Below are 26,017 nucleotides of genomic sequence, written 5' to 3'. Positions count from 1 at the left end.
CAGAGTCTTAAACTACCTATCCCCTCCCCATACCCAACTCCTCCCCAACCAACCTTCCGGTCCCTCCACCACCCCTCCTCCCTCCCACTCCTCTCCCTCCCTGCCCCCCCCCCATCTCCCTTTAGGTTTACATTTTGCCTATGAATCCTTTGTGGTTCTAACCCCACCTTTGATTTAGCTTTTAAGGTGAAGCTCTGACCATGAACTGTCCCTCAATAAGCAAGTCTCATCCTCTGTGTCCTGCCATACTCTAGTAAACTTCAAAGATCATAAGAGAGAGGTAGAAATGGAGGGAGAGAGAGAGAGTGAGAGAGAGAAATAAATAAAGGAGAGCACCCCTCCCATCTTATTCTTCTTTACTATTCCTACTCTCTATTTCTCCTTAGAGCTACCTGCCTCCCCTCATTTTCCATAGCCCACATTTTTCCTTCTTCCTTCCAAACAGGGAGATTTATTTTCTGTATATCAAGTCTCTCACAGAAGTCTCTCAGATCTTCGGGGAATCTCAGTCTTGCTGAATGTCTATTTCTCCATCCGATCAAACACGCTGGAAACCCCCAGCTATATCGAGCATTCTGTTTTTTCATCTGCTCAGAGTTCTCCTTCTTATTAATGTTTCCGCTGCTAAATCAGCAAAGATCTGTATATTTATTTCTCCATATTTTATTATTGCTCTTCTTTTTATCTTCTTCCAAAGCTCTTCTTTATCCCAAAAATTATGGAATTGCACTATTACATCTCTTCATCCATTATAGTATTCAGCATTTTCGTTATTATTCCCATCAAACTTCTCCTTGGGAGATCTCTGGAAAGCCTCATATCCTTAGATTGCATCTCCTATCCCTATCCTCCTGGTCTTCCAATTTATATAACAGATTTCTTTGTTCTTTTCTCATTTCCATCGCCCGTTTTTCTAATTTCTGTATAATTTGGGCATGTTTATCTAGTTTTTCTTCTGTCTCCAATATTTGCCCCAGGTCTTTATGTAATTTCGCCAATTCCTGTTTTAGGGATCTTTCAAGTCCTTTAAACATTTCTGCTATTTCTGCTTTAGTATGCATCTGTGAGCTTTCCTCTTGTTCTTCTACTTTATCCATATCCACTTCTTCTTCCATATGTTGACTACTGTTAGCTATTCCCAGGGATAGTCTGGCACATTCCCCGCCATTCTCCCTCTCACCTCTTACACTTATTCGCTGTTGTCTCTCTGGAGTCTGTTTCTCCTGTGAGGGTATATATTTTTTAATTGACCCTGTTTGGGAAGTCTTAGGCCCTCCTCCTTTTGACACTTTGTTTGTCATGCTGTCAGGGACTATTTCAAATTTCCGCAGTTCTGGTTTTGGGGGCAGGGGGGGTGTCTATTTTTGATTTGATATCAAAATTTGTTGTCTTCCATGGGTATCCTCCTCTCAGTTCTTTTCTTCCTTTTTCTCTCCCCCTACTTCCAAACTCATATACCCAGGTCCTCTTCTTCTAGGTCTTTATCTGTTTTACATTGTCCTCCTTCTGATTTTCCTCTAAGACCCCCCTGGGTGAACCCCTCCTCAGTTTAAACATATAGTTCATTACATACAGTTCAGTTCCCATGCAATGTATTAATCTCAGTACTTTTGCCACTCTCACTCACCCTCTTGTCCCCAATACAGCTTTTCCCCCGTATGAGATCTCTGTCATATATGAAGAAAAGGGCTTCTCTGAAAAACATTTCACGCACTCCCAACAGGTATACAACTTCTCCTCCATGTAAGATCTCTGATGTGTGTGAAGACTGGGCTTCACTGAAAAGTATTTCCCGCACTCAGGACAGACATATGGCTTTTCACCTGTGTAAGATCTCTGATATATGTAAAGTCTAGACTTATCTGTTTTCTCAAAGTAATTTTCTAGCAAAAAAAATATTTTTCATGTAAGCATAAAGTGTCAGAAAAGGCTTTGTCTTCAAGTGGTTAGAAGAGTGGGTGATGTGTGGCATAGTTTCTAATGTTGGTCCTGAATTGCCAGATAGTAGAAGCACCCCTTCAAATGACCCCTTTTTGGAAAGTAGACACTCCAGGGTATTTGCTAAGGGGCATGGTTAGTATTTTGCAGTTATTTGTTACAAGTTTTTTGAAATTAAAGAAAGAAAACAAAAATGTATTTTTTCTTTTTTTTGGTTTGTCAAAACCCTGTGACAAAAATGATATTTACAAAATCCTCACCATGCCTCTTATCAAATTCCTTGGGGTGCCTACTTTCCAAAAAAGGGTCATATGGGGAGGGGATATTTGTACTATCCTGGCATTTTAGGGCCAACATTAGGAGCTTATGCCACATGTCACCTTTACACACATATTTAGGACCTCCAAAACTGTGATAGGTAATGAGGAAGTGATATGAGGAAATATGCCCTTTGAAAGCATGAAGGTGGTCATTGTATTTTGGGGGCCTGTATGTGGTTAGCTGACAAAAAGTCTCTCACATGTGGTATCCCCATGCTTGGGAGAAGTAGCAGAATGTGTTTTGGTGTGTTATTCCACATATACCCATGACATGCAATAGCCATACATAATTTAAGTGACAACTTTGTGTAAAAAAAAATAAAAGTTGTCATTTTCCATGTGTGGCAAATAATAAAATCTTCCATGGACTCAACATGCGTCTCAGCAAATTCCTTGATGTGTCTACTTTGAAAATTAAGTCATTTGGGGTGTTTTTGAACTGCTTGGCTTTTTTGAATCTCAAGAAATGTGATACAGTTAGTATCAGTAAAATGCAGTCAGTAAAAGCTGCGTAAATTCCAATATATATATACACCATAGTTTGTAGACATTATAAAACTTTTACACAAACCAATTAATATACACACATTGGGATTTTCTTACCAAAAGGCATGTAGAATACATTTTGGCCTAAATTCATGACTAAGTTTGAGTTTATTGGCTATTTTTGTTATAACTGAAAGTAGAAAATATTGGGGTTTTTTTTTCAAAATTTCCATTTAGATCATGAAAAATACCCAGTGGTGATAAAATACCACCAACAGAAAGCTCTATTTGTGTGAAAAAAAGGACAAAAAAAAAAGCTTAGTTTGGGTACAGCATTGCATGACCACATGAACAGCAAAAAATGGCCTGGTCATTAAAGGGGGTAAATCTTCTGGAGCTTATGTGGTTAATGCATTTCAGCTCTGCCTTAAACTTACCTGAGCGCAATCTCGATCCAGCTCTGTATACGAGAGCAGAGGTTCTCTTGGTTCTCCCTCCTCATTGAATTGGAGACAGCAGTGGGAGTCATTGCCTACCACTCCTGTCAATCACAGCCAGTGAGGAGTGAGCAGGGGATGGGGATAAGCCATGCCCTGTGTGTCTTTGGACACAGAGGAAACACACATGGATGCACAGAAACAGGCTCGGCAGGGGAGAGGATCCAGGAGTGCCAGCAGAAGAGGATTGGGAGAATTGATGAAAAACCATTGCCAAGAGCTGGTAGGTATAACATGTTTGTTCTTTTTAAAAAATAAAATGTAATCCTTTACAATCACAGTCCTGCTGAAAAACAAGCATTCCATCAGCCGCACTCACATTGCTTGTGTGGATGCAAGAATCTGTGAGCTTTTTTTTTCATTTGATCAGTGCAAGGAAATACACATGCAGTTGTGGTCAAAATAAAAGCAGTCAAACATCACTAACCAGATCAATCACAGTTTTTGGTACAGGGCTGTTGAATTCCAATCGCCCGATGTGCGGGACATGTAGTTTCGTGCACCGGCAGGTCGTTTTCTTTTTACCTTTAGCCCTGCTGCGGGCAAGCAGCAGGACTCACCTGTCAGGTGGAAGCATTTGGGCAGCAGTGCCAGCCTCTCACCCCCCCCCCCAGTTGAACCTCCCCCCGCTCAACGTCTCCCAGGCTCCACTTGCCCATCTGCGGGCCCAAAACCGGCTCTCCGCCATTGCGTAGAGGGGAGGGAGGAGAGTGGACACATCCCCTCCCCTTCTTGTCCTGACCCGGAAGTGACATTATGATGTCACTTCCAGGTCCCCGGCCATGGAGTGGAGGCTGGGAAAGATTGTATATAGCAATGTACACTTCATTACATTCAGTGGAGCACAGGGGTGACATCCAGGGTATTTTAGACCTTGCATGTCTCAATAAAGAAAACCTATCACCAAAAAATATCACAGATGACTTTGTCCTCTATGTGATCAAAAAAAAAACATAAGTAACCAAAAAAAGTTTTTCGTCTCCCAATTGTAAAAAATTAGTTAAACCCAAGCACATAACATTCCCCACCCCAAAAATAATTGAGGCCCCCCCCCCCACAAGTACTGCAGCGCCTACACATGAAAACATTGATTGTAATAAACATATCACATATTGCGGTGCACGCCAGAGTGAGAGCAATAATTCTAGCACCAGACCTCCTCAGTAACACTATACTGATGACCTATGAGGGGCTTTAAAAGTGTCACCTATAGAAAATATAGGGTGCTAAAGTTCGTTGCCGTTTTCCGAGCGCACGCAAGTTTAAGGTTCGACATGTTGGATATCTATTTACTCGCTGCAACCTCATCTGTTATATTTTACAAAATAATAAGGTAATGTATTGCTTTTTTGTGCCCTAAAATTAACTTACTTGCATTTTTTACTGAAATGTTGAGGTACTATCATGCAACATAAAAAATGGGAACTACCACTATTTTAGTCTCCTATTTTAATTTATTTTAGTAAATTATTATACGTTTAAGTCACCATAAAACCCTTTTTGTTTTTAAAATATTCCTAAAATCAATTTTGGTTGAAATTATTTTTTTTTAATCTGGACAAGTAGATTGTCATGAGGGATAAGCAGATTTGGACACCAATTTAGTCCTGGACACGTAGTTTGTTTCAAAAATGTCCACACCCCTGTGGTATAAATTATATTTCTACATCGCAAATAATTTACTAGTAGGTGTAGTAGAGTCATAGAAAACCAACAGACCCAACAATCTCAACATCCATGCTGCAGATTCTGTGTAATTAAATCATTAATTGAAAGGGGCATGTTCAAAAGAATAGTAGTGTGGCGTTCAATTAATGGTCAGTCTGTGAAAAACCAGGTGTCCAACAGGTGGCCCTTATTTAAGGACGAAGGCAGCAAATGTACATGTTGAGTATAGTTCATTTCCCTCTGAAAATCTGAGTAAAATGGGTCATTCCAGACATTGTTCAGAGCAGAGCACTTTGATTAAAAAGTTGATTGGAGAGGGGAAAACATATAAAGAAGTGCAGAAACTGAGAGGCTGCTCAGCTAAAATTATCTCAAATGCTTTAGAAAGGAAACCAAAATTAGAAAGACGTGGAAGAAAACTGAAAACTACCATTTGAATGTAGAATCAGATTTAATTGGAAAAAAAGCCCTGCCCTTTTAAGGCTGTAATGTGAAAAACAGTAAAATTGGTTACCTTACCACATCAGTTCTTTAGGTGCATCGCAGGGTTCCAAAATGCCCATCAATTCCATGGTAATGAACAACACACTGAAATATAAAAATGGTCTCAAAATGAGGTATGACATTTTGGTCCCTGTGCAATAAAGCCCATTATAGTCTTGGTGCCATACCTGCAGGCCTCTGTCCTCTATAGTGCAGCCCTTGTGGCCTCAGCAGACACCTTTCTGTGCTAGGGTGCCTAATCAATCCAATGAAGAAAAAAAAAAAAAGCAAGATTTGTTTGTTACTCACTGTAAAATTCCTTTCTCTGAGTTCATTCACAGACACAGCCTTTCTTCATAATCCATTACCAAACAGGGTTTTATAGCCCCAACTACAGGAGTAGGGCACTAGGAACAACAAAACTCGGCACCTCCTATGAGCATTCCTCTCTGGGCAAAAATAAAAAACCCTCTGAGCTTTAGGCAACCCAGTCAGTCACAAGCAGCGTCAAAGAAGAAAGCTCCATACAGGGGTGGGTGCTGTGTCCATCAATGAACTCAGAGAAAGGGAATATACGGTGAGTAACAAAAATTCCCATTTCCCCCTGACATTCATTGATAGACACAGCCTTTCTTCATAATCCATTACCAAACAGAGATGTCCCAAAGCAGTGCCACAACAAGGGGTGGGCAAACCAACTGAGACAAACCCAGGGAAACATGGGCAAACCAACTGAGACAAACCCAGGGAAACAAGCCAGCACTCCGAACCACCCCAAAAGGGGCACTCGAGAGTCCCAAGCAGCCGCTTGCAAAACTCAGTAGCTCAAACTTGCAATGAAAGATTCCAACACGTAAATGTATAAAATTTTGTGAACACGGATGCACAGATGCCCAGAGCACCACTATGCAAACTTGAGAAACTGATGCCTGATGTCAGAAAGCCCTGGAGGTGCTAACCACCCCAGTGAAGTGTACCGTCACATGTAAGGGAGGTGTAAGGGACCACCTGGCAGCACCTCTAGCAATCCACTGATAGGGCCTCCCCAGAGCGCGGAGTCAAAGTTCCGGAGCACTTGTTCACCAGGGCCCCTGATGGTGGGGATGGACTTGGAGCGCTCCGAGACCGGGTCGCAGCTACTGGATATCCCTACCGGTGGTAGAGGAGTCAGCCAGAGGCTCCTGCAGGGTGAGAGTCTGATGTGAGGGGACCAGGGGGTCCTAGAGGGATGGATGGAGGAGCGAGAGCTAAGTCAAAAAAGCTGAGTCGGTAGCCGGGGGGTCGGTGTGGTACAAAACAGTAGGCAAAGAATGGTCGGGTCACACGCCAGGTCAGTAACAGGAGATCAGATCTAAAGGGGAACATCCAGGAGCGAAGTCAGACAAGCCAAGGGGGTCAGGATAGGAGAAGTCAGCAAGGTCAGACAATCCGGATCAATAGTACTCACAACACGGGTATCAGATAACAGGAATCGCAGAAAGACCATTCGGCAACAAGTGTCTGTGCAGGGCTGGTTTAAGTAGCCCGCCCTGCACCTGACAGGTGCAGCCTAGGTCCTAGTGCCTGCCCAGTACTGTCATAGACGACGGGTGTGCCTGGGTCCTAGTGCCGTGCTGCCTGCATGTCTTGACACCTACGCATGTGTAGACCCATGCGTCGCGATGGTTCCTGACATTGCCCCCCCCCCCCATGGGCATCCTCCGGGTGCCCAACTGATCTCCCCTCCGTGGGTGGCTACGATGGAACTCCCGGATGAGTCTAGGGGCATGGACATTTTGGGCTGGTTCCCAAGAGTTCTCCTCTGGACCATAGCCTTTCCATTTGATCAAGAATTGGGTCTGGCCTCCCCTCCTTCGGCAATTTAGGATTGCTTCCACTTCGAATTCCTCTTGTTCCTCAATGGTGATGGCTTCAGGGGGTCTGGATTCTCGGTCCGGAAATGGATCTGGGACAACTGGTTTTAGCAGGCAGACGTGAAACACCGGGTGAATCTTAAAGGTTTCCGGAAGAATGAGCTCGTATGCCACCTTATTAATCATGCGTTTGACGCGAAATGGCCCCAAAAATGTGGGTCCTAGTTTCTTTGAGGGACATAACATCTTCAGATTTGTTGTTGCCAACCATACTTTATCCCCAGGTTGCAGCACCAATTCCCCCCTTCGCTTCTTGTCAAAGGCCTTCTTATTGTCTTCCTGGGCCTTAGCCATGGCTTCTTGCAGTAACTTATTATTGTCAGAAAAAAAATTGATCATACTTTGGGTGGCTGGAACTGCACTCTCAGCTATCAAATCAGGCAAGAAGGTGGGATGAAACCCATAGTTTGTAAAAAATGGGGATTGTCCCATGGCTGAGTGACTTGCATTATTATATGCGAAATTCCACCAAAGGCAGGAGTGTCAGCCTATCGTCTTGTAAAAAGGACGTATAGCACCTTAAATATTGTTCCAGGGTCTGATTGGTCCTTTCTGTCTGCCCGTTGGTCTGGGGGTGAAACGCAGAAGAGAGAGCCAGTTTGATGCCAAGTGCAAGTTACAAAACATGGAAGTAAATTGAACTCCTCGATCTGACACGACGTCTTCCGGAACCCCATGTAGTCTGACCACTTCTCGGATAAAAATCTGAGCGGTCTCTAATGCCGATGGGGTGCTTTTCAGAGGCAAAAAATGGGCCATCTTTGACAGGCAGTCAATAATGACAAAAATTGCGGTATGGCCCTGGGACGGGGGAAGCTCAACTATAAAATCCATAGCGATCATCTGCCAGGAACGAACAGGTATGGGTAATGGACGTAATAGCCCCCAGGCCTTGCTTCTAGGTGGCTTGTTTCTTTGACAGATGGTACACGATCTGACGTATCGTTCACAGTCTCCAGCCATGTTAGGCCACCAAATGGTGCGTCTAAGCAACTCCAGGGTTTTTGCCAATCCAAAGTGCCCTGCTATTGGGTGGTCGTGACAATGCCCCAAGACCTGCGTCTGGACTTCCTCTGGCACTATGATCAACCCCTCTTTACGTATCAGTCACCCTTCATTTGAGAGTGGTACCCCTGGTAGGATAGGCATAGTCCCTGACGCATCTTGCAGTTTTGAGCGCAGTTCCATCTGGAGAGCCAGAAAGTTTCCGGATGAAAGGATGGTATCTGGCCTGGGTTCTTCCTTGGGGTCCTCGAACATGCGCGAGAGAGCATCAGGTTTAGTGTTTTTGGATCCTGGCCTGTAGGTAATGTGGAATGAGAATCGGGAAAAGAAGAGTGCACATCTTGCTTGACGTGGCCGTAGACGTTTCGTCGTCCTCAAATACTCGAGATTTTTGTGATCTGTAAAAATCAAAATCAGGTGGGCAGCTCCTTCTAGCAAATATCTCCATTCCTCCAAGGCGGTTTTGATGGCCAATAATTCTCGGTCACCGATGTCATAGTTCCGCTCAGCCGGGGTAAGTTTTCTGGAGAAGAATGCCACCGGGTGTAGAAGCTCCTTTGGGCCCTTACGCTGGGACAGAATTGATCTTACTGCATTTTGGGATGCATCTACTTCCAGTACGTATGGTAGTGCTGCGTCCGGCTGGCCCAGGATGGGTGCCGTGGTAAATAGATTCTTTAGAGATTCGAACGCCGCCTGGGCCTCTGGTGTCCATTTGAAGCGGGTTCCTAGCTTGGTTAGCTGTGTGATAGGGGAGACCAGACCTTTCCTGAAGAAATTGGCAAATCCAATGAATCGTTGGACGCATTTCTTGTCAGTAGGGATTGGCCACTCAAGAATTGCCGCGACCTTCTGGGGGTCCATCGCAACCCCCGCGGTGGAGATGATCAGACCCAAAAAGGAAATACTCTGCTGTTCAAAGCTATATTTGTCAGCTTTGGCGTATAGGCCGTGTAGGCGCAAGTGCTCCAGGACCCTTGTCACATGAACCCTATGGGTCTCCAGTGAGGGTGAAAATATCAAGATGTCATCAAGATACACAATGACAAAGATGTCAAGGTAGTCCCTGAAGACATCATTGACAAAATGTTGGAAAGTGGCTGGGGCATTGCAGAGTCCAAAGGGCATAACTAGGTATTCAAAGTGGCCAAACCGAGTGTGAAAAGCCGTCTTCCACACGTCCCCCTCCCGGATACGAACCAAATTATATGCCCCCCTAAGGTCCAATTTGGTGAAACAAGCTGTGGACCTTAAGCTTTGAAAAAGCTCCGGGACCAGAGGCAAGGGATAACGGTTTTTGATCTTGATCCTATTCAATTCCCGATAATCCACACAGGGCCTCAGGGTTTTATCCTTTTTCTCAACAAAGAAAATTCCTGCCCCTGCCGGTGAGGTGGAGGGGCAGATAAATCCTTTTTGGAGGTTCTCATCTATATATTCTTTGAGAACCCCCAATTCTACCTCGGACAGAGGGGACCAGGGGGTCCTAGAGGGATGGATGGATGGAGGAGCGAGAGCTAAGTCAAACAAGCCGAGTCGGTAGCCGGGGGGTCGGTGTGGTACAAAACAGTAGGCAAAGAATGGTCGGGTCACACGCCAAGTCAGTAACAGGAGATCAGATCTAAAGTGGAACATCCAGGAGCGAAGTCAGACAAGCCAAGGGGTCAGGATAGCAGAAGGCAGCAAGGTCAGACAATCCGGATCAATAGTACTCACAACACAGGTATCAGATAACAGGAATCGCAGAAAGACCATTCGGCAACAAGTGTCTGTGCAGGGCTGGTTTAAGTAGCCCGCCCTGCACCTGACAGGTGCAGCCTAGGTCCTAGTGCCTGCCCAGTACTGTCATAGACGACGGGTACGCCTGGGTCCTAGTGCCGTGCTGCCTGCATGTCTTGACAGACACCTACGCATGTGTAGACCCATGCGTCGCGATGGTTCTTGACAGGAGGTTCCCGGCCCATAGGGGCATACGCCCACCAAATTCTACCTTCGGTTGGCCCCACAGTGTCAACTGGTAGTGCACAGGGGGCACCACATGACAAACTCTCTGGACAAATGTGAGAACCAAAAGAATGCTTGGCCAGGAGATGTTGAAAGAAAAAGGCCAGAGCAGAAACCTGACCATTGATCATACGAAAAGCAAGCTGCTGATCAATGCACAGTTGAAGGAAACACATGAGTTACCGAGAAGAGGCGAGGATGGAACCCCAAAGCTAAGCACCCAACAATATAGGCTTTTCAGGTGCGATGAGAAATCTATCAGGAGGAAGACTAACAAGTCATTAATATAGTCGGAATCCCAAGCAAGTCAACACTGTCCTTCAAAACCTGGCTTACAACTGCCACGCCATCCTAGCCAATCATTGGAAAGCAGGGTAGAGACTGGCCCCTGGGACAAGATGTAGCCTCCAGTGAACATATGCCACCACAACACCTTGATGGCGTACAATTTGCAGCGAAGCCAATCTGCAGCCAACAAAATTACCAGTACTCCTTAGGCATCTATCCGGTGTAGCAGTCCAGGGAGCAGCCTAAGGGGCGCAAAGCTGTAAATTAGATTATACTGATCTCAGGGCGCAACTAGCGCAACCGTTGGATCCGCCAGAGGGTCCAACAATCTCGCCATTAACCCTGGAACCTCCCGATTGAGGTGGGATGCCAGAAGATCCACGTCTGGCATCCCCTAGCAAAGACAAAGCAGATGAAACGCCTCCGGGTGTAGGGACTACTCTCCCGACCAAGCGTCTGATGGGGAAGATAATACAACTGACAGAGTTTGGATTGTCTGGAATGTGTACGGTAGACACATTTTCACCCATTGTAGGCTGTGAGATGCCTCCAGTGCCACTGCAGCATTTCTAGTATCTCTCTGATGACTGATGAATGACATAAGCCACTGCGGCGAAGCTGCTCGAAATGGATCCTGATCTGTAGACCCCTCAGACCATTCGACTAATGCGACAGTGACAGCCTGAGCACTCAAAACTCCAAGACAGTGAGGGGCCAATCCCAGGACTCCTACCCAGCCCAACAAGCTGGCATTCGTCGTAAACACTGTCCAGCGAAGGGGAAGGAGGCACTCTCTGGTCCGTAAAGACAGAGACCACAGCTACTGGATAAAAGAAGCCCTCGTCAACTGCTCCAGGTGAATCGGAGCGTCCAAGGAAGCTGAAGACCAATTCCACGTGGAAAGTATTTTCTTCAGCAGCATCCTCATATGAAACTGTGCATAAGGTACTGCTTCAAACGAAGCCACCATCAAGCCAAAGACCTTCCTGCAGCAAATAGAGGGAGGGCCACTTGCAGAACAAGAGCTGCCGGACTGTAGACTGAAGCTTCGGGAGTTTGTCCAACATGGCCCTCCCCGAATCGAGAATTAGATCCAGATACTCCTGCCATTCAGGATCCACCCAAAGTCTGGTAGATAACGCATGGGGATCTCCATGCTGTCCTTCAGGGACGAATAAGACTCCGCTGATAGAAGCAAGACGCCCAGGTAAGCAATCGCAGTGATCCCTCATTGTCTCAACAAAGCAAGGACTGGTGCCACCACTGTGTTAAACACCCAGGTAGTGGAGGCCAAGCCAAAGGGCAGCGCCACAAATCGATAATGCGAGTTCCCGATAGGAAATGGAGGGGAGGGGGGTGCCGGCAAGCGTCCTCATTGTCTCTGTAGGCTAGGGAATCCTTGTGGTGGAGCAAGACCACCATCGGGCATTTGAATTCCAGCTCGAACTTATGAACACACACGAGGGGATTCAGAGCCTCAAGGTCTAGGGTCAGGTGTTCTCGGCCATGTAGACCTTAGCTAGGTATACAGGATCAGACAAAACCCGCACAGAAGAGAGCGTCTCACAGTCCCCAAAGGGTACATCCCCTACTTCCCAGCATCCCCATAAGTGGAGCAGCCTCCAGTGCCTACGCCTGCACTGGAAGAGCAATAGATCAGGCACCCACCCCTGAACACAAGGGGCAGCACTGACATCTGATCCCACCAAGGCCCTAAAGAGGGGCACCCCCACCTGATGAAGGGTACACCAGGCATGTCAATGGCATTGGGGAGGTAAAGCACATACCATGCGGTCCTGGCATGGCTCTACATAGAGATGGAAATGCCAAACCACCATGGAGACCCCTACTTGAATATACAGTATATATTTAGATTTTTTTTTTTGAGTGTAGCATTGTAGGACAGCCAGAAGTGCCCAGGCTCGACTCCAAGGCTGGATGATGTCACCAGCTTATCCTCCACCAGTGAGCTATATAGGTGTGCAACAGGGAACATGGTACTGTCACGACCAGACTCCGCAGCAGGACCACTCGCCAGACATTGCCAAAATGGCCGAGGCTACATGAAGATGGCCCCCCACCGAGAGCCTCTATGGAAGAGGTGTGGTTAGAACAGGAAAACACAGTAACACTCCCAATGCCCCGCATCAAGTCGGAAAGGGAAGGGAGGGGTTATATACTTACCCAATTCATTGGTGCATGTGGCTGCTCTTCCCCAAAAGGGGGGGGTGGGGGGCCAGAGGTAGCTCTGTGTCAAAGACTATAGGTGCCCGGTCATACGTGTCCCCCACAAGATGTATAAGTTGCTGGCCTTCCCGATCCAAGATAGGGCATAGTTGTGGCCGGTCCAGTGCTTAGCTAAAGGTCTGCGTGTGCTCGCTGAACAGACTGGGGTCACCCTGGATCTAGATTGCCCAGCCTGACTGTTGATAGAAGATCTCTGCAGGAAAAATAAAAATCCCAAGAAAAAATAAAGAAAAAAAAGCTATGGGGCCACAGGTCCCAACATAAAAGCACGTCCATACCCCTAAGACTAGTGTCCCAGTGTGCATCTCTGCTATAGGCAACCCAGAAATGCCTGGGTTGCCTATAGCAGAGAAGGGGTTTTATGTCCAGAGAGGACTACCGATAGGAAATGCCGAGTTGTGTTCTGCTTAGTGTCCTACTCCTGTAGGTTGGGCTACAAAACCCTGTTTGATAATGCATTATGAAGAAAGGTTGTGCCTGTCAATGAACGTAAGAAACAATACTTATTTGTAAATGGCTTCTAAGTATTAAAACAGAAAAACAATGACAAAAAAAAAAAAAAAGCACATTATGGTAGACTTACCATGCAACTTCTGGGCATGAATATTTTATTTTGTTTCAAAAATTAGGCTGCTTTCACAGTGCTTCACTTTTACAGCGCTAACACACACCTGTCCAGCGTGACAAAAGCACATCATAACTATCCTCTTTTATCCTACATGACTTATAATATTGCTTCGCTTTTTAAAAGCGCACTAATTATGCAGCTTTCATGTAAGTCAATAGAAATGTACCAAAAATGCACCCAGAGTGCATTTTTAAAGTGCGTTTTTGGGGTCACATGGCAAAATGATGCCGTTGTTAAGGAGCGGGCACCCGCTAGCATTCTTGACAACCAGTGAATAGTGATGTTAAGAAGCCTGTACATGCCAGCATCCTTAACAGTAAGCAGATAGCTTCTACAGTGGTCACCAGGCTCTAGCGTCCCTCTCTGCTTCATTCCCGTGGAGGAGTCTGTCCGGCTGCTCCCCTCTCCTCCCCTCACATTCTCAAACCCGAGATGTTTTCCGGCTGTCCTGTCCACTTTTTCCATCTGCTCTCCCCACCAGTTGTAGCAAGGCTCCTGCACAAGACACAGAGCAGAGAGGAGGTGGAGCATTGTGACCACCACAGAGGTATGTGGGGGCAGGCATTGTAAATGTAGTTATCACTGGCTGTTAAGGAGTCCGGTTGGGTGTTGACTACTTAACCAGTGAATATCACAGCCGTCACCCACCGGCATCTTTAAAAACTGATGAATAGCTGTTAATTTTGTTCTTTGTTTTTTTAGAAAAATTATTTTCATTAAGTTTAACAATAACAGCAATACTTAAATACACAAAAAACAATGAGTACATTCAACTGGCCTGGCCAATAAGAACAAAAAAAACTATCCCCACTCCCCTTCCCCAGCAACAATGCAATACTGCCAATAAATACATAGTCAATATCGAAGTGCCCCAACATTACAAAAGTAATTACTTTGCAGGTAACATACCCAGAGAACCACAAGAATATAAGACAATCAAGGTACATGATCCACTCAACATACACCAATAATCAAATAGGGTAGCAGACAAATATCTTCAGTCCCCCCCATAGCTTTCATGTTAGAGTAGAGGAAGCAGAAACCCAATCCCAGACCTTATCAAATTTTTTGGGGGAAACCTCTCCTCAGGTAGGTTGCCTTATACAGTGGTAACATCTTGTTAATCAGGGACTTGGATAGGATAGAGTAAGAGCTATTGGTTTCTTCCAATGGAGGGTACGCTGTACACACAAAAGTGCCAACTCCTCCAACAGCCCTAGAAGGCATACCGAGACAGTCTGCAGGATTTGCAATGTGGTAAAATCAAGAGACTGGATCACCTTATGACAAAAGTCTTGAATTATCGGACAGTACCAAAAAATATGGTCAAAAACCACTGAAGATGTACAATGCCAGCAGTCTGCCGAATCTGAGCCATATATACGTGCCAGCTTAGCAGGCATGTAGTATATTCTATGCACCAGTTTGAATTGGATGAAAGTCTCTGGTCAATACCAAGTTGCAGAATGGATAGTTCCCCACATCATCTCAATCATCCCCCTGCAGAGCAGGAATCCACAGAAATCCATTGTGTCCAGCATTTCTCTACAGACTTAGGCCTGGTGATAAAGAGCTCTCTGTATACCTCTGATAAAGGATTCTTAAAAGTATCAGAACTAAGCAACTGTTCCAGCTCTGAAGACCTGGCAACTAGCATAGTACCACCAAACTGCGCCACAAAAACATGCCGGAGCTGAAGGTAGCAGAAAAAAATACCAATTAGAGAGGTTAAACTTGCGTTTAAATTCAAGGGTAAGAAGCCTATCTGCCCCCAGTATATCTTTTAGTTGCTTAATCCCTTTGGTAGCCCAGACTGCGGGGTCAGGAATGGCATTCAAATGCTGCAAACAGGGATTGAAGAATTAACAGGGAAGTAGGAGAGTATCCCACCCCTTCTGGCTAATTGATTTGCTTTACTTTATCCCAGGCACATCCTCTTTACTGTAGCAAATAAAGGCAGCAGGTTAAGTTCAGAAAAAGTAGTCACTTTTGCAGAGACAGTTATCCTCAGATAAGTTATTCTAGACACCCAAGGAATAGTAATCCGACGGTCCATCCCAGCTGGGGTATTGTCATCTATGGGTAGGATGCTAGACTTAACCCAGTTAACTTGATACTTGAGGGTGGAGCCTGAGCATGGCGGTGCAGGAGAGCACGCTGTGAGTGCTCTCTGGTAAACCTCCATAGCCGCCACCCCGAGAACCCTCATGTAGCGGTGTGTGGAGCCCTACCTGAGTCAGCTGAGCTTGGGACGTGGGATGCTGGAGATGGGCGAGGGACAGGAGTGGAAGCTGGTCCCAATCCCTAGGAGAAAATCCCCCGGTGACTTGAGAGAAGGCGGTGGGGTTGCCGAGGTGACGGAGTGACGCAGCATGACCACGTGGTCAGTCGCAAAGGAGCATTGGGAAGGGGAGAAGCCGGCCGGCGCTCAGAGTGGAGAGGAAGATGCCGGTTTAATCCAGAACCTGCCGGGCAGCAGAGGCAGTGGAGGCAGCGGTCGGATACCCATCAGGAAGGAATCCTGTAGGAATCCCCCCAGGACACATCCAAAGAGAGAGAGGCGGACAGCAGTGGTCTGGGGCCATCTCACAGGAGAACTTTCATGAAGGAGGGTGAGTGAAGATGGCCTAAGTTGATAGTAAACTGTGAATCTATGGTGTCTTGGACTGTGTGATATGTATTTAAAAATCCTGCAAAGGAGAGCAGGGGGATTCCCAGGGGGATTTTAAGACATTTGAAAGAAGATAAGAGGTTATTGGCCTGGGAAGAGAAGAGGAAAGGAAGGGTTAACTGATAAAGAACAGACCAATGCTGGCACCCTAATATATATCCTAAAGTCTCCCTCTAGGCTGATTAAAGAGAAATAGATACACAGAAGGGATGAAGAATAAGGGTGCTAAAGGAAGCGGACTTAAAGGTTCCCAGACGGATACGATTAAAAAATATACTTCCAAGGGGAATGTGACTCCAGAAAGGTCTCAAGGTGCAAGTAAAAAGGGGAAATGGAAATCAGCCTGGAAAACAGCCCTAGATTATCGTTGGGCCTGAATAGTAGTAGTAGCCAACAAAGGTCAGAAAACATAGAGAGGAAGGACCTGGAAAATGGCTTACAAGTGCCAAATAAGAGAGAAATGGCAGAAATGTTTAAAAACCTGGAAAAAGTCTTAAAGCAAGAAATGGCAACTATACGACAGGATTTGGGGCATCCGTTATTGAGAGTGGAAGAAGAGGAGGAAAAAGTTTAAAGTCATACCCAAAACATCTCAGATTTAGGAAAAAGGATTGCTACTATTGGGAACACTCAGAAAAAATTGCTGTATAAGATGGAAGTACAAGAAAACAGAGATAGGAGAAACAACCTTAGGATACGAGGAGTCCCAGAAATCTTTAAAGGAGAAGAATTGAGAGAAACAGTTTGTAAATTTTTTAACTCCATTCTGGATAGACCTGAAACAGATTTAGTCAAGTTGGAAGGAGTCTATAGATCAGGAAAGTTTCATCAAGGAAAGGAGAAGGAAAAACCAAGAGATACAATTGCTCATCTGCACAAGTATGGGGAAAAGGAGGAGATTTGGAGAAGGATCAAAGGAAAAACAATTATTAAGTATGGAGAAATGAACATTCAGATCTTTGCGGATTTATCATCTGAGACTTTGTGGAGAAGGAGATCTTTGAAACCCCTGCTTGAGAAGATGAGAGAACGGAATGTACACTATAGATGGGGTAAACCAGAGTGTTTAATCGGATGGAAGAATGGTGTTACAGCATATCTGAGATTTCCAGAGGACCTGAGAGACTTTTGCGATAGACTGGAATTACATAGGACAATTATTAGTGGGTGGGAAGAAGAGGGAGAAATGGATGTTAGGAGAAAGGAGGTTTGGCAGACTGTTAGAACAGGGAAATGAGGAGGAGTAGAGAGGTGTGGGGTTTTTTCCTCCCGATGACCTTTCCTCTAGATGATGACTCATTGGGGCTTCGTGGGTTTTTTTTCTTTTTTTTCTCTTCACGCACCATGGAAAATAAAGCTATTAGAAATAAACAGATAGATGGAGGGTAATTGGGGTGGTTGGAAGGAGGGAGTGCCGTTCATGAGTGGAGTTTAGCCCTAAAGTTCAATCAAGGGTGGGTATAGACCCACAAATGATTTATAGGCAAATTAGAGGCCTAAAAATGGGAGGGGTGGAGGGGGAGGGGTATTGGGAGGGGAGAGGGGTGGGAGGGGAGGGGAATAACAGGGGAGGGTGCGTAGGAGGGAATGGGGAAGGGGTATTAAAATTAACACTCTGCATAAGGAAGGGAAGTACAAGGGAGTTGAGGGTGGAAAAGAGAAAATTGAGGAGAAAAAAAGAGATACAAGAAATATGGAAGAGTTACGGTTTATAACATATAATGTAAATGGGCTGAATTGTCCTGGGAAAAGATTTAAGCTATTCAAGGAGTTGCAACATAGAGAAGCTTCTGTGGTCTTTTTGCAGGAGACACATCTCGAGATTAAGTCAAACATTAAGTTGAATTCTAGAAACTACCCAACATGGTTTTATGCAGATTCCCCAATTAAGAGAGCAAAGGGAGTAGCAATAGGGCTTGCAAAAAACATAAGATTTCAGCTGGAGGAAAGAGTAATAGATACGGAGGGGAGATTTCTGTTTTTGAGAGGTAGGTTACAAGAAATGGAATGTACAATTGTGAATATTTATTGCCCAAATAAGAGACCAGAGTTATATTTGAAAGGTGTTTTAAGAAAAATTGATGGCCTTCAAAAAGGGGTGCTTGATAGTGGCAGGGGACTTGAATTTTTGTATGGATCCAAAAATGGATACGACCTCTCCGGTGCAGCGAGAGGGAGGTAGGTCTCTGAGAATGTTAAAGAAGGTGATGCATGAGTGCCAACTGGTGGATATTTGGAGAATAATACATGGAAAAGAGAGAGACTATACCTTCTTCTCTAATGCACACGAGATGTACTCGAGATTGGACTATATATTGGTGGATCATCAACTTATCGAGATGGTGGCTAAAGTAGGCAATGTCTCTCTCAGACCATGCCCCTGTTACATTGAAATTAGGGTGGGGGAGGCGGCGGACAGGAGGTATTGGATGGAAGTTGAATGAGGCTCTTCTCCTGGATCAGGAGATTGATCAGAAGATTAGAGAAGAGATTGAAAGATTTTTTCAGGAGAATGAGACAGGGGAAGTGTCGGTGGCCACAGTATGGGAGTCCCACAAGGCCTACATAAGAGGTATACTGATTGTGTCCGGTGCAAAAAAGAAGAGGGAAAGAAGAGAGAAACTTGTTGGGCTGTTAAATGAAATATTTGACCTGGAGCAGATACATAAAAATAGAATAACAAAAGAGATAAGACAGAAGATAACAAAAAAGAAAGAAGAACTAGAGATACTGATGGAAGAGGAGAGGAGAAGAGTTTTTAATAAAGTGGCAAGTGAGAGGTATAGATGGGGAGATAGACCAGGAAAATATTTAATGAGAGCCTTGAGAAAAAAAGAAAAACAGGAATTATATAGAAAAAATAAGAAACCCCAAGGGAGAAACAGTTCATTCTACTAAAGAGATCACCAAGGTGTTTAAGGAATATTATAGCAAGCTGTATAATATCACTTCCCAGGATTCAATAAATAAATGTGGAAATGTGAGTAGAGAAAAAAGAAGTATATTTAAAAAACGCTGGACTATCGAAGTTAAGTGAAGATCAATTGATTTCCCTTGATTTAGAAATTACGCAGGAGGAAATAAAAATAGCATTAAAAAAATACTATGACGGGAAAAAGCCCAGGCCCGGATGGTTATACTGTGAGGTACTATAAAAAATATAGTGATTTGTTGATACCAAAATTGAAGAAATATATGAACGCTCTAGGTGGGGAGATGGAGATGAGGTGAGAATCTTTACAGGCCCATGTGGTGCTTATTCAAAAGGAAGGGAAGGATGCTTCTCAGTGCTCTAGCTATAGACCAATCTCACTATTGAATATAGACACTAAGTTATATGCAAAGGTTTTAGCAAATAGGTTGAAAGATTTAATGCCAGATTGGATCCAGGGGGACCAGGTGGGATTTGTACCAGGGAGGGAGAGTAGATACAATGGGTTGAGAACTTTGTTGCTTATCCAAAAAGCCAGGAAGGGGAAAACTCTGACGGAGGTGCTCTCAATCGATGCTGAAAAAGCATTCGATAGAGTAGATTGGAGTTTTATGATAGACACTCTGGAGACTCTAGGATTGGGAGTTAGAATGAGAGAGTGGATAGGAAAAATGAGCCCTCCGCGGTTATTTTGGTTAATGGAGAGAGGTCAGAACCTATAGGGATGTCAAATGGAACAAGACAGGGATGCCCACTGTCCCCATTGTTGTATGTATTATCATTGGAAACTTTACTGGCAACAATTAGGAAAAATATGGACATAAAAGGAATACAGATAGGAGGCATTGAACATAAAGTGGTTGCTTTTGCAGACGATCTGTTGTTCTATGTGGGAAATCCTAGGATAACACTCCCAAATTTAATGAAGAGTTTAAAGGATTATGGGGAGTTATCAAATTTGAAAATTAACCCAACAAAAACTGAGATCTTAAATGTAAATCTTCCAAATAGTGAAAAAGAAAAGATACAAAAAGAATTCCCTTTTATATGGGAAAGAGATAAAATATCTAGGGGTTAAACTCACTGCTTCACATACGAACTTGTATACGTTAAATTACATCTCACTTTTAAATGAGATTAAGGAGGAATTGAAATTAGGAGGAGGTAACCCGTCTTGGATAGGGCGCATAAATCTGATAAAAATGGTAATTGTACCTAAAATCCTATATAAATTCCAGCTGATCCCAATTAGGCTTCTGGAGGGTTTTTTTAAGGTAATTAAAAAGATGTTAACATATGGAAAAATAAAAAACCTAGAATATCTTATGATTTGCTGAGTAGAAATAAAGAGAAGGGAGGATTGGGAGTGCCAGATATCAAGAGGTATTATAGAGCAGCAGTTCTTGCAAGAATTTATGACTGGACACACAATCCAGAGGGGAAAAGGTGGATTAAAATTGAAAATGAATTAAGCGGAGTTAACTTGAGTAAAATCATATGGGCACCAGCACAATATAGAGGATTAAAAGATACCACGAGTGTTTATACATTAAATGTTTTAAGGGTTTGGGATAAATTGCACAAGCTTATGAAGTGGGATTTTAATTCACAATTAATGTCACTGAGGAACACAGAGTATTTCCCCCCAGGTAGGGAGGAGAGCACAGGAAAATGGTTTAAAAAGGAGGATATTCAACTGAGGGATATTATGGAAGGGCAGAAATTGAGAACACTTAAGGAATTGAAAAGGGACAAAAGGGAACTTTTTATTAAGATAGATGAGTGGAGATATCACCAATTAAAACACTTTGTTGGGAGTCTTCCGAAACCTTTGAGTTTGAGAAAGGATTGGAATATGTTTGAGAGGTTGTTGGAATCACGTGGAGATGGGAAACGGGGCACGGCAAAAGTTTATAAGATTCTCACTGAGTTAGACACACACACAAAACCAATGTATATAACAAAATGGGAAAGGGACTTGGGAATAGAGATAGACGAAGATAAACAGAGGAAAATATATAGATTAACACACGAAAACGTAAGCATGAGAGAGGTGGAGGTAAATTATAAGTGTTTAACAAGATGGCACATTTCACCGAACGTAGTATATAAGATGAGTGTGGAGAATACATTAGAGTGTTGGCGGGGGTGTGGAAAGATAGGTACGTTATACCACATATGGTGGGAGTGCCCAAAGATTCAAGGTTTTTGGGAGACAATGGTTCGCTTAATTGGGATAATCTCTGGGATAAAGATAGGAGTGGATCCAGAGTTGTGTTTGTTACATGGTACAGAGTTATCAGTGAACAAATACAAAGATTCGGGCATATGGTATTATCTAAATGCGGCAAAGGGTCTGATACCTAAGTTTTGGCATAGCTCAGAGGTGCCAAGAGAAGAGGATTGGGCGTAAAGAGTGAATCAGATATGTAGAATGGAGAAACTGTATTATTTGCAAGAAGACAAGATGGAGGTATATTATAGGAGGTGGGGAAAATGGGAAGATTTTGAGCCCAAGGTGAAATACATGAAATAGTAGAGTGGGATATGTGAAAGTAACCCTTATTTAGGAAAAGATGTAATGGTGAGATGCAGAGTGGGTGGATTTATTTTTTTTCTTTGGGGGGGGGGGGAGGGGTAGGTTTCAGGGTGGGCGGGGATGGGTGGAGGGGGGTAATGGGAATAATGACAGCAGGGGATATAACGGATGGTTTTCTATGTTATATGAGAGTAATGAATAAAAATTTAAAGAAAAAAAAGAAAAAACCCAGTTAACTTGAAGACTTGAGTAAGTGCTAAAGATATGCAAAATCCAGAAAACCCAGCTTGTAATGAGGGCCCAGTGCCATTTGAAAAGAGTAGATCATCTGCGTATAACACCATACATTCACGAATACCCCCACTTCCAGTGCATCCACGTCATAGGATGTCCGCAAAGCAGTAACTATAGGCTCCATCGTCAATGCAAAAAGGGATGGGGACAGTGGACATCCCTGCCTAGTACCTCTATTCACAGGAAAGAATGGTGATATCCCATTACCAACTTTAAATGCTGCAATGGTGTGATTGCATAACAAAGAAATCCAGGTGAGGAATTTAGGCCCAAAACCCATATGGCAAAGGACAGACATCATATAGTACTAACCCACAGAGTCGAAGGCCTTCTCCATGTCCAATAACACCACCACTCGTGTACCGAGACTAGCTTGGTCAATCTACAAATGTGTAAATCTCCTCAGATTAGTATTAGTGGATTTAACCATTAGCCGTCCGGCCAATGGCCGTTTGGCGGCTTCAAATGTGTCTCTGCACTCCGGGTGCAAGCCATTTGGCGTGCTCCCGCACATGCGCAGTTTGCGCTAATGCAGAGCGGCGCAGCAGTGCGATCTGTCACCGGCCGTGCACCTCGGACACGGCCGATGACAGATCCGAGTACCGGCTCCCGTTGCTGGTACCATGTGACCTGCTGTGACCAATCACAGCAGGTCACATGACAGTTGTATACAATGGATGGCTTCATTCATGATGCCATCCATTGTATACTAGTGCCTAGCTGTGAATGGTCACAGCTAATCACATGCACATGTCATGTGATTAGCTGTGACCAAATCACAGCTAAGAAAAAAAAAAAAAAAAAAAAAAAAAGCTAAATGAATCGATTTCATTCAGGTAAATGCTTGCTTATAGCAAACTAATTCTTTGCTATAAGCAAATTGTGTAAAAAAAAAAAAAAAATACTGATCACTTTCTAAAAGTAGTACAATGTTACTATGGTAACATTGTACTACTTTGGTCATAGTAAAATATGAAAAAAAAATCTTAAAAAAAAAAAAAAAATGTAATAAAAAATTAAATATAATAAAAAAAAATATAAATATATATATATATATATATATATATATATTTTTTTTTATTTTTTTTTTTCATACTGTCACTATTCAGTGTCCCTGTTCACCACAATGCCAGTTATATGATGATGCTGTACTGCACTGGTGACAGTACGTAAAAAAAAAATAGTGAAAATAATTTTTTTAATTTTTTCATTTTCCGAAAAATTATGACAAAAAAATACAACTTCAAAAAACTCGCCATGCCTCTTATGAAGTACGTAAGACTGTCTACTCTGCAAAAAGGGGTCATTTGGGGATATCTGTACTATTCTGACATTCTTGGACCTCAAGAAATTAGATTGGCTGTCAGTACTTCAGGATTGATCAATATTCAGATCTATACCATAGTTTGTGAACTCTATAACTTTCCTACAAACTAAAAAATACATCCTAATTTGGGTTATTTTCACCAAAGACATGTAGCAGAATACATCTCGGCCTAAATTTATGAAGAACAATTATTTATTTGTAAACTTTTATAACAGAAACAAAGAAAAATGTGTTTTTTTTTCAAAATTTTTGGTCTTTTTTTGTTAATTTAGCAAAAAATATAAACCCCAGCGGTAATTAAATACCACCAAAAGAAAGCTCTAGTTGTGTGAAGAAAATGATAAAATTTTAGTTTGGGTACTGTGAGGGATCGCCGAGCGGCACCACTAGCACTCCACTGGTCAGGCGTGCCCAGAGCGCGGAGTCTAAGCCCCAGGGTACTTGTTCACCAGAGCCCCTGATGGTGGGGATGGACTTGTAGTACCCCGGGACCAGGTCGCCACTACTGAGCACACCTGTCAGTGGTAGGGGTGTTCGCCAGGGGCTCCAACCAGGGAGAGCCAGATGTGAGGAGGTCGGGTGACCCCGATGGGATGGATGGCTGAGCAAGTGCGAAGTCAGACAGGCCGAGTTGGTAACGTAGAGGACGGTAAGGTACAAGGGAGCAGGCAGAGAATCGTCGGGTCACACGCCAGGTCAGCAACAGTAGGTCAGATCTAATGAGGGGCATCCAGGAAGAGAGGTCAGGCTAAGCAAGGGTCTGGGCAGGAGAAATCAGCAGGTCAAGAACAATCCGGGTCAAATAACTTACAAGGCACAGGTTCAGATTCACAGGAACAGGTAAGACCAGAAGGCACCGAAATGACAGCTCAGGGACATTTAAATATCCCGCCCTGTGCTGCCATTGGTGCCCAGCGGGCGGCCGCGGCTTCTACTGCGCATGCGCGAACCTGAACGCCGCGGCCGGCCCGGACCTAGTGCCCGTGTCCCTGCACAGGGCGGTGCAGTGCGCCTGCGCCGGCACCATCGCAGCGGGGATCAAGGGGATCCCTGACATTGCCCCCCCCTACGGGCAACCTCCAGATGCCCACCCGATCTCTCCACCACGGGTGATCACAAAGAAACCTCTGGACAGGTCTGGGTGCATGGACATTATGGGCTGGTTCCCACGAATTGTCCTCAGGGCCGTAGCCCTTCCACTTGATGAGAAATTGGGTCTGGCCCCCCCTTCGTCGGCACTTCAGGATTGTCTCCACCTCGAATTCTTCTTCTTCTTCGACTGTTACGGCCTCCGGGGGCCTGGATTCCCGTTCCGGGAAGGCATCAGGGACTACCGGCTTCAGCAGGGACACGTGGAAAACAGGGTGGATCTTGAGTGTCTCAGGGAGGACAAGTTCACAGGCCACTTCATTGACCATCCGCTTAATGCAAAAAGGGCCTATGAATTTAGGTCCCAACTTTTTTGACGGGCAGAGCATCTTCAGGTTAGCAGTAGCCAGCCAAACCTTCTCTCCGGGTCGCAACACCAGATCCCCGCTTCGCTTCCTATTAAAAGCCCTCTTGTAATCTTCTTGGGCCTGACTGATGGCTTCCTGTAGTTTTTTATTGTTTGAAGCGAAAAAGGTTACTGCATCCTGTGTTGCTGGAATTGGGCATTCCGGGACTAAATCCGGGAGGAAGACAGGGTGAAACCCATAGTTGGAGAAGAACGGGGACTGCCCTGTTGCTGAATGGCAAGCGTTGTTGTACGCGAATTCCGCCAAAGGGACAAGTGGCACCCAGTCGTCCTGCGAGAATGATGTGTAGCATCGCAAGTATTGCTCTAGGGTCTGATTGGTCCTTTCGGTCTGACCATTGGTCTGAGGGTGAAATGCCGAGGAAAGGGATAGCTTGATATCCAGGGCTTTGCACAATGCCCTCCAAAATCTCGAGGTAAACTGCACCCCTCGGTCCGAGACGATGTCTTCGGGGACCCCATGCAGTCTAACAACCTCTTGAATAAAAGCTTGCGCCGTCTCGGCTGCTGATGGAGTCTTCCGTAAAGGAATGAAATGGGCCATCTTGGATAAACGGTCCACGACCACGAGAATTGCTGTGTGGTCCAGTGAAGGTGGAAGCTCGACTATGAAGTCCATAGAGATCTTCTGCCAGGGCCGTTCAGGGATGGGTAATGGACGTAGCAGGCCCCACGCCTTATTTCTTGAAGGCTTGTTCCGCTGGCAGATGACACAGGAGCCCACGTAACTCTTACAATCCTTGGCCATGTCCGGCCACCAGAAGGAACGTCGGAAAAGTTCCAAGGTCTTGACCGGGCCAAAATGTCCTGCCATCGGGTGGTCATGGCAATGTCCCAAGACTAGGGTTCGGGCTTCCTCCGGCACCACAATCCGGTCCTCCCTCCATAGGAGTCCCCCCTTGTCCTGGAGGTGCGCCCCATCGGAGGTAGACATGGCTGTGGACGCTCTCATTATCTCGGAGCGAAGGTTCGTCTGGAGGGCCAAGAAGTTTCCTGCAGGCAGAATAGTGTCAGGTACCGGGATCTCCTTGGCGTCCTCGTACATGCGTGACAACGCGTCCGGCTTCGTGTTTTTTGATCCCGGCCTGTATGTGATGTGGAACTGGAACCTCGAGAAAAACAATGCCCATCTTGCTTGTCGTGGGCGCAAACGTTTGGCGGTCCTCAGATATTCTAGGTTCTTGTGGTCCGTGAATATCAGGATGGGGTGTGAGGCACCTTCCAGCAGGTACCTCCATTCTTTTAATGCGGTCTTGATAGC

At 44.7% G+C, this 26,017-nt stretch overlaps 1 protein-coding gene across 6 annotated transcripts in view; it reads right to left on the bottom strand.

Moving 5' to 3' along the window:
• The window catches only part of RABEPK (Rab9 effector protein with kelch motifs), a 534,413-nt gene that overhangs the window by 413,477 nt on the left and 94,919 nt on the right, over positions 1-26,017 (bottom strand). For 4 of the 6 annotated variants that reach the window (XM_089654843.1, XM_089654847.1, XM_089654846.1 and 1 more), the window contains exons 2-3: positions 5,581-5,648; positions 5,429-5,497 (exon numbers count right to left, since the gene is read on the bottom strand). In XM_089654843.1, the coding sequence (XP_089510969.1) occupies positions 5,429-5,481 (53 nt within the window). In that variant the 5' untranslated portion in view covers positions 5,482-5,497; positions 5,581-5,648. The remainder of the gene's footprint in view (positions 1-5,428; positions 5,498-5,580; positions 5,649-26,017) is intronic. The other 2 variants (XM_089654844.1, XM_089654845.1) reach the window with 1 other exon arrangement.

This window comes from Staurois parvus, unplaced genomic scaffold (genome assembly GCF_062004578.1).
Source record: "Staurois parvus isolate SC_StPar_1 unplaced genomic scaffold, SC_StPar_1.0 ptg000806l, whole genome shotgun sequence".
Taxonomy (NCBI): domain Eukaryota; kingdom Metazoa; phylum Chordata; class Amphibia; order Anura; family Ranidae; genus Staurois; species Staurois parvus.
The sequence above is the reverse complement of the archived record's forward strand: the minus strand, read 5'-3'. Positions and strand labels throughout refer to the sequence as shown.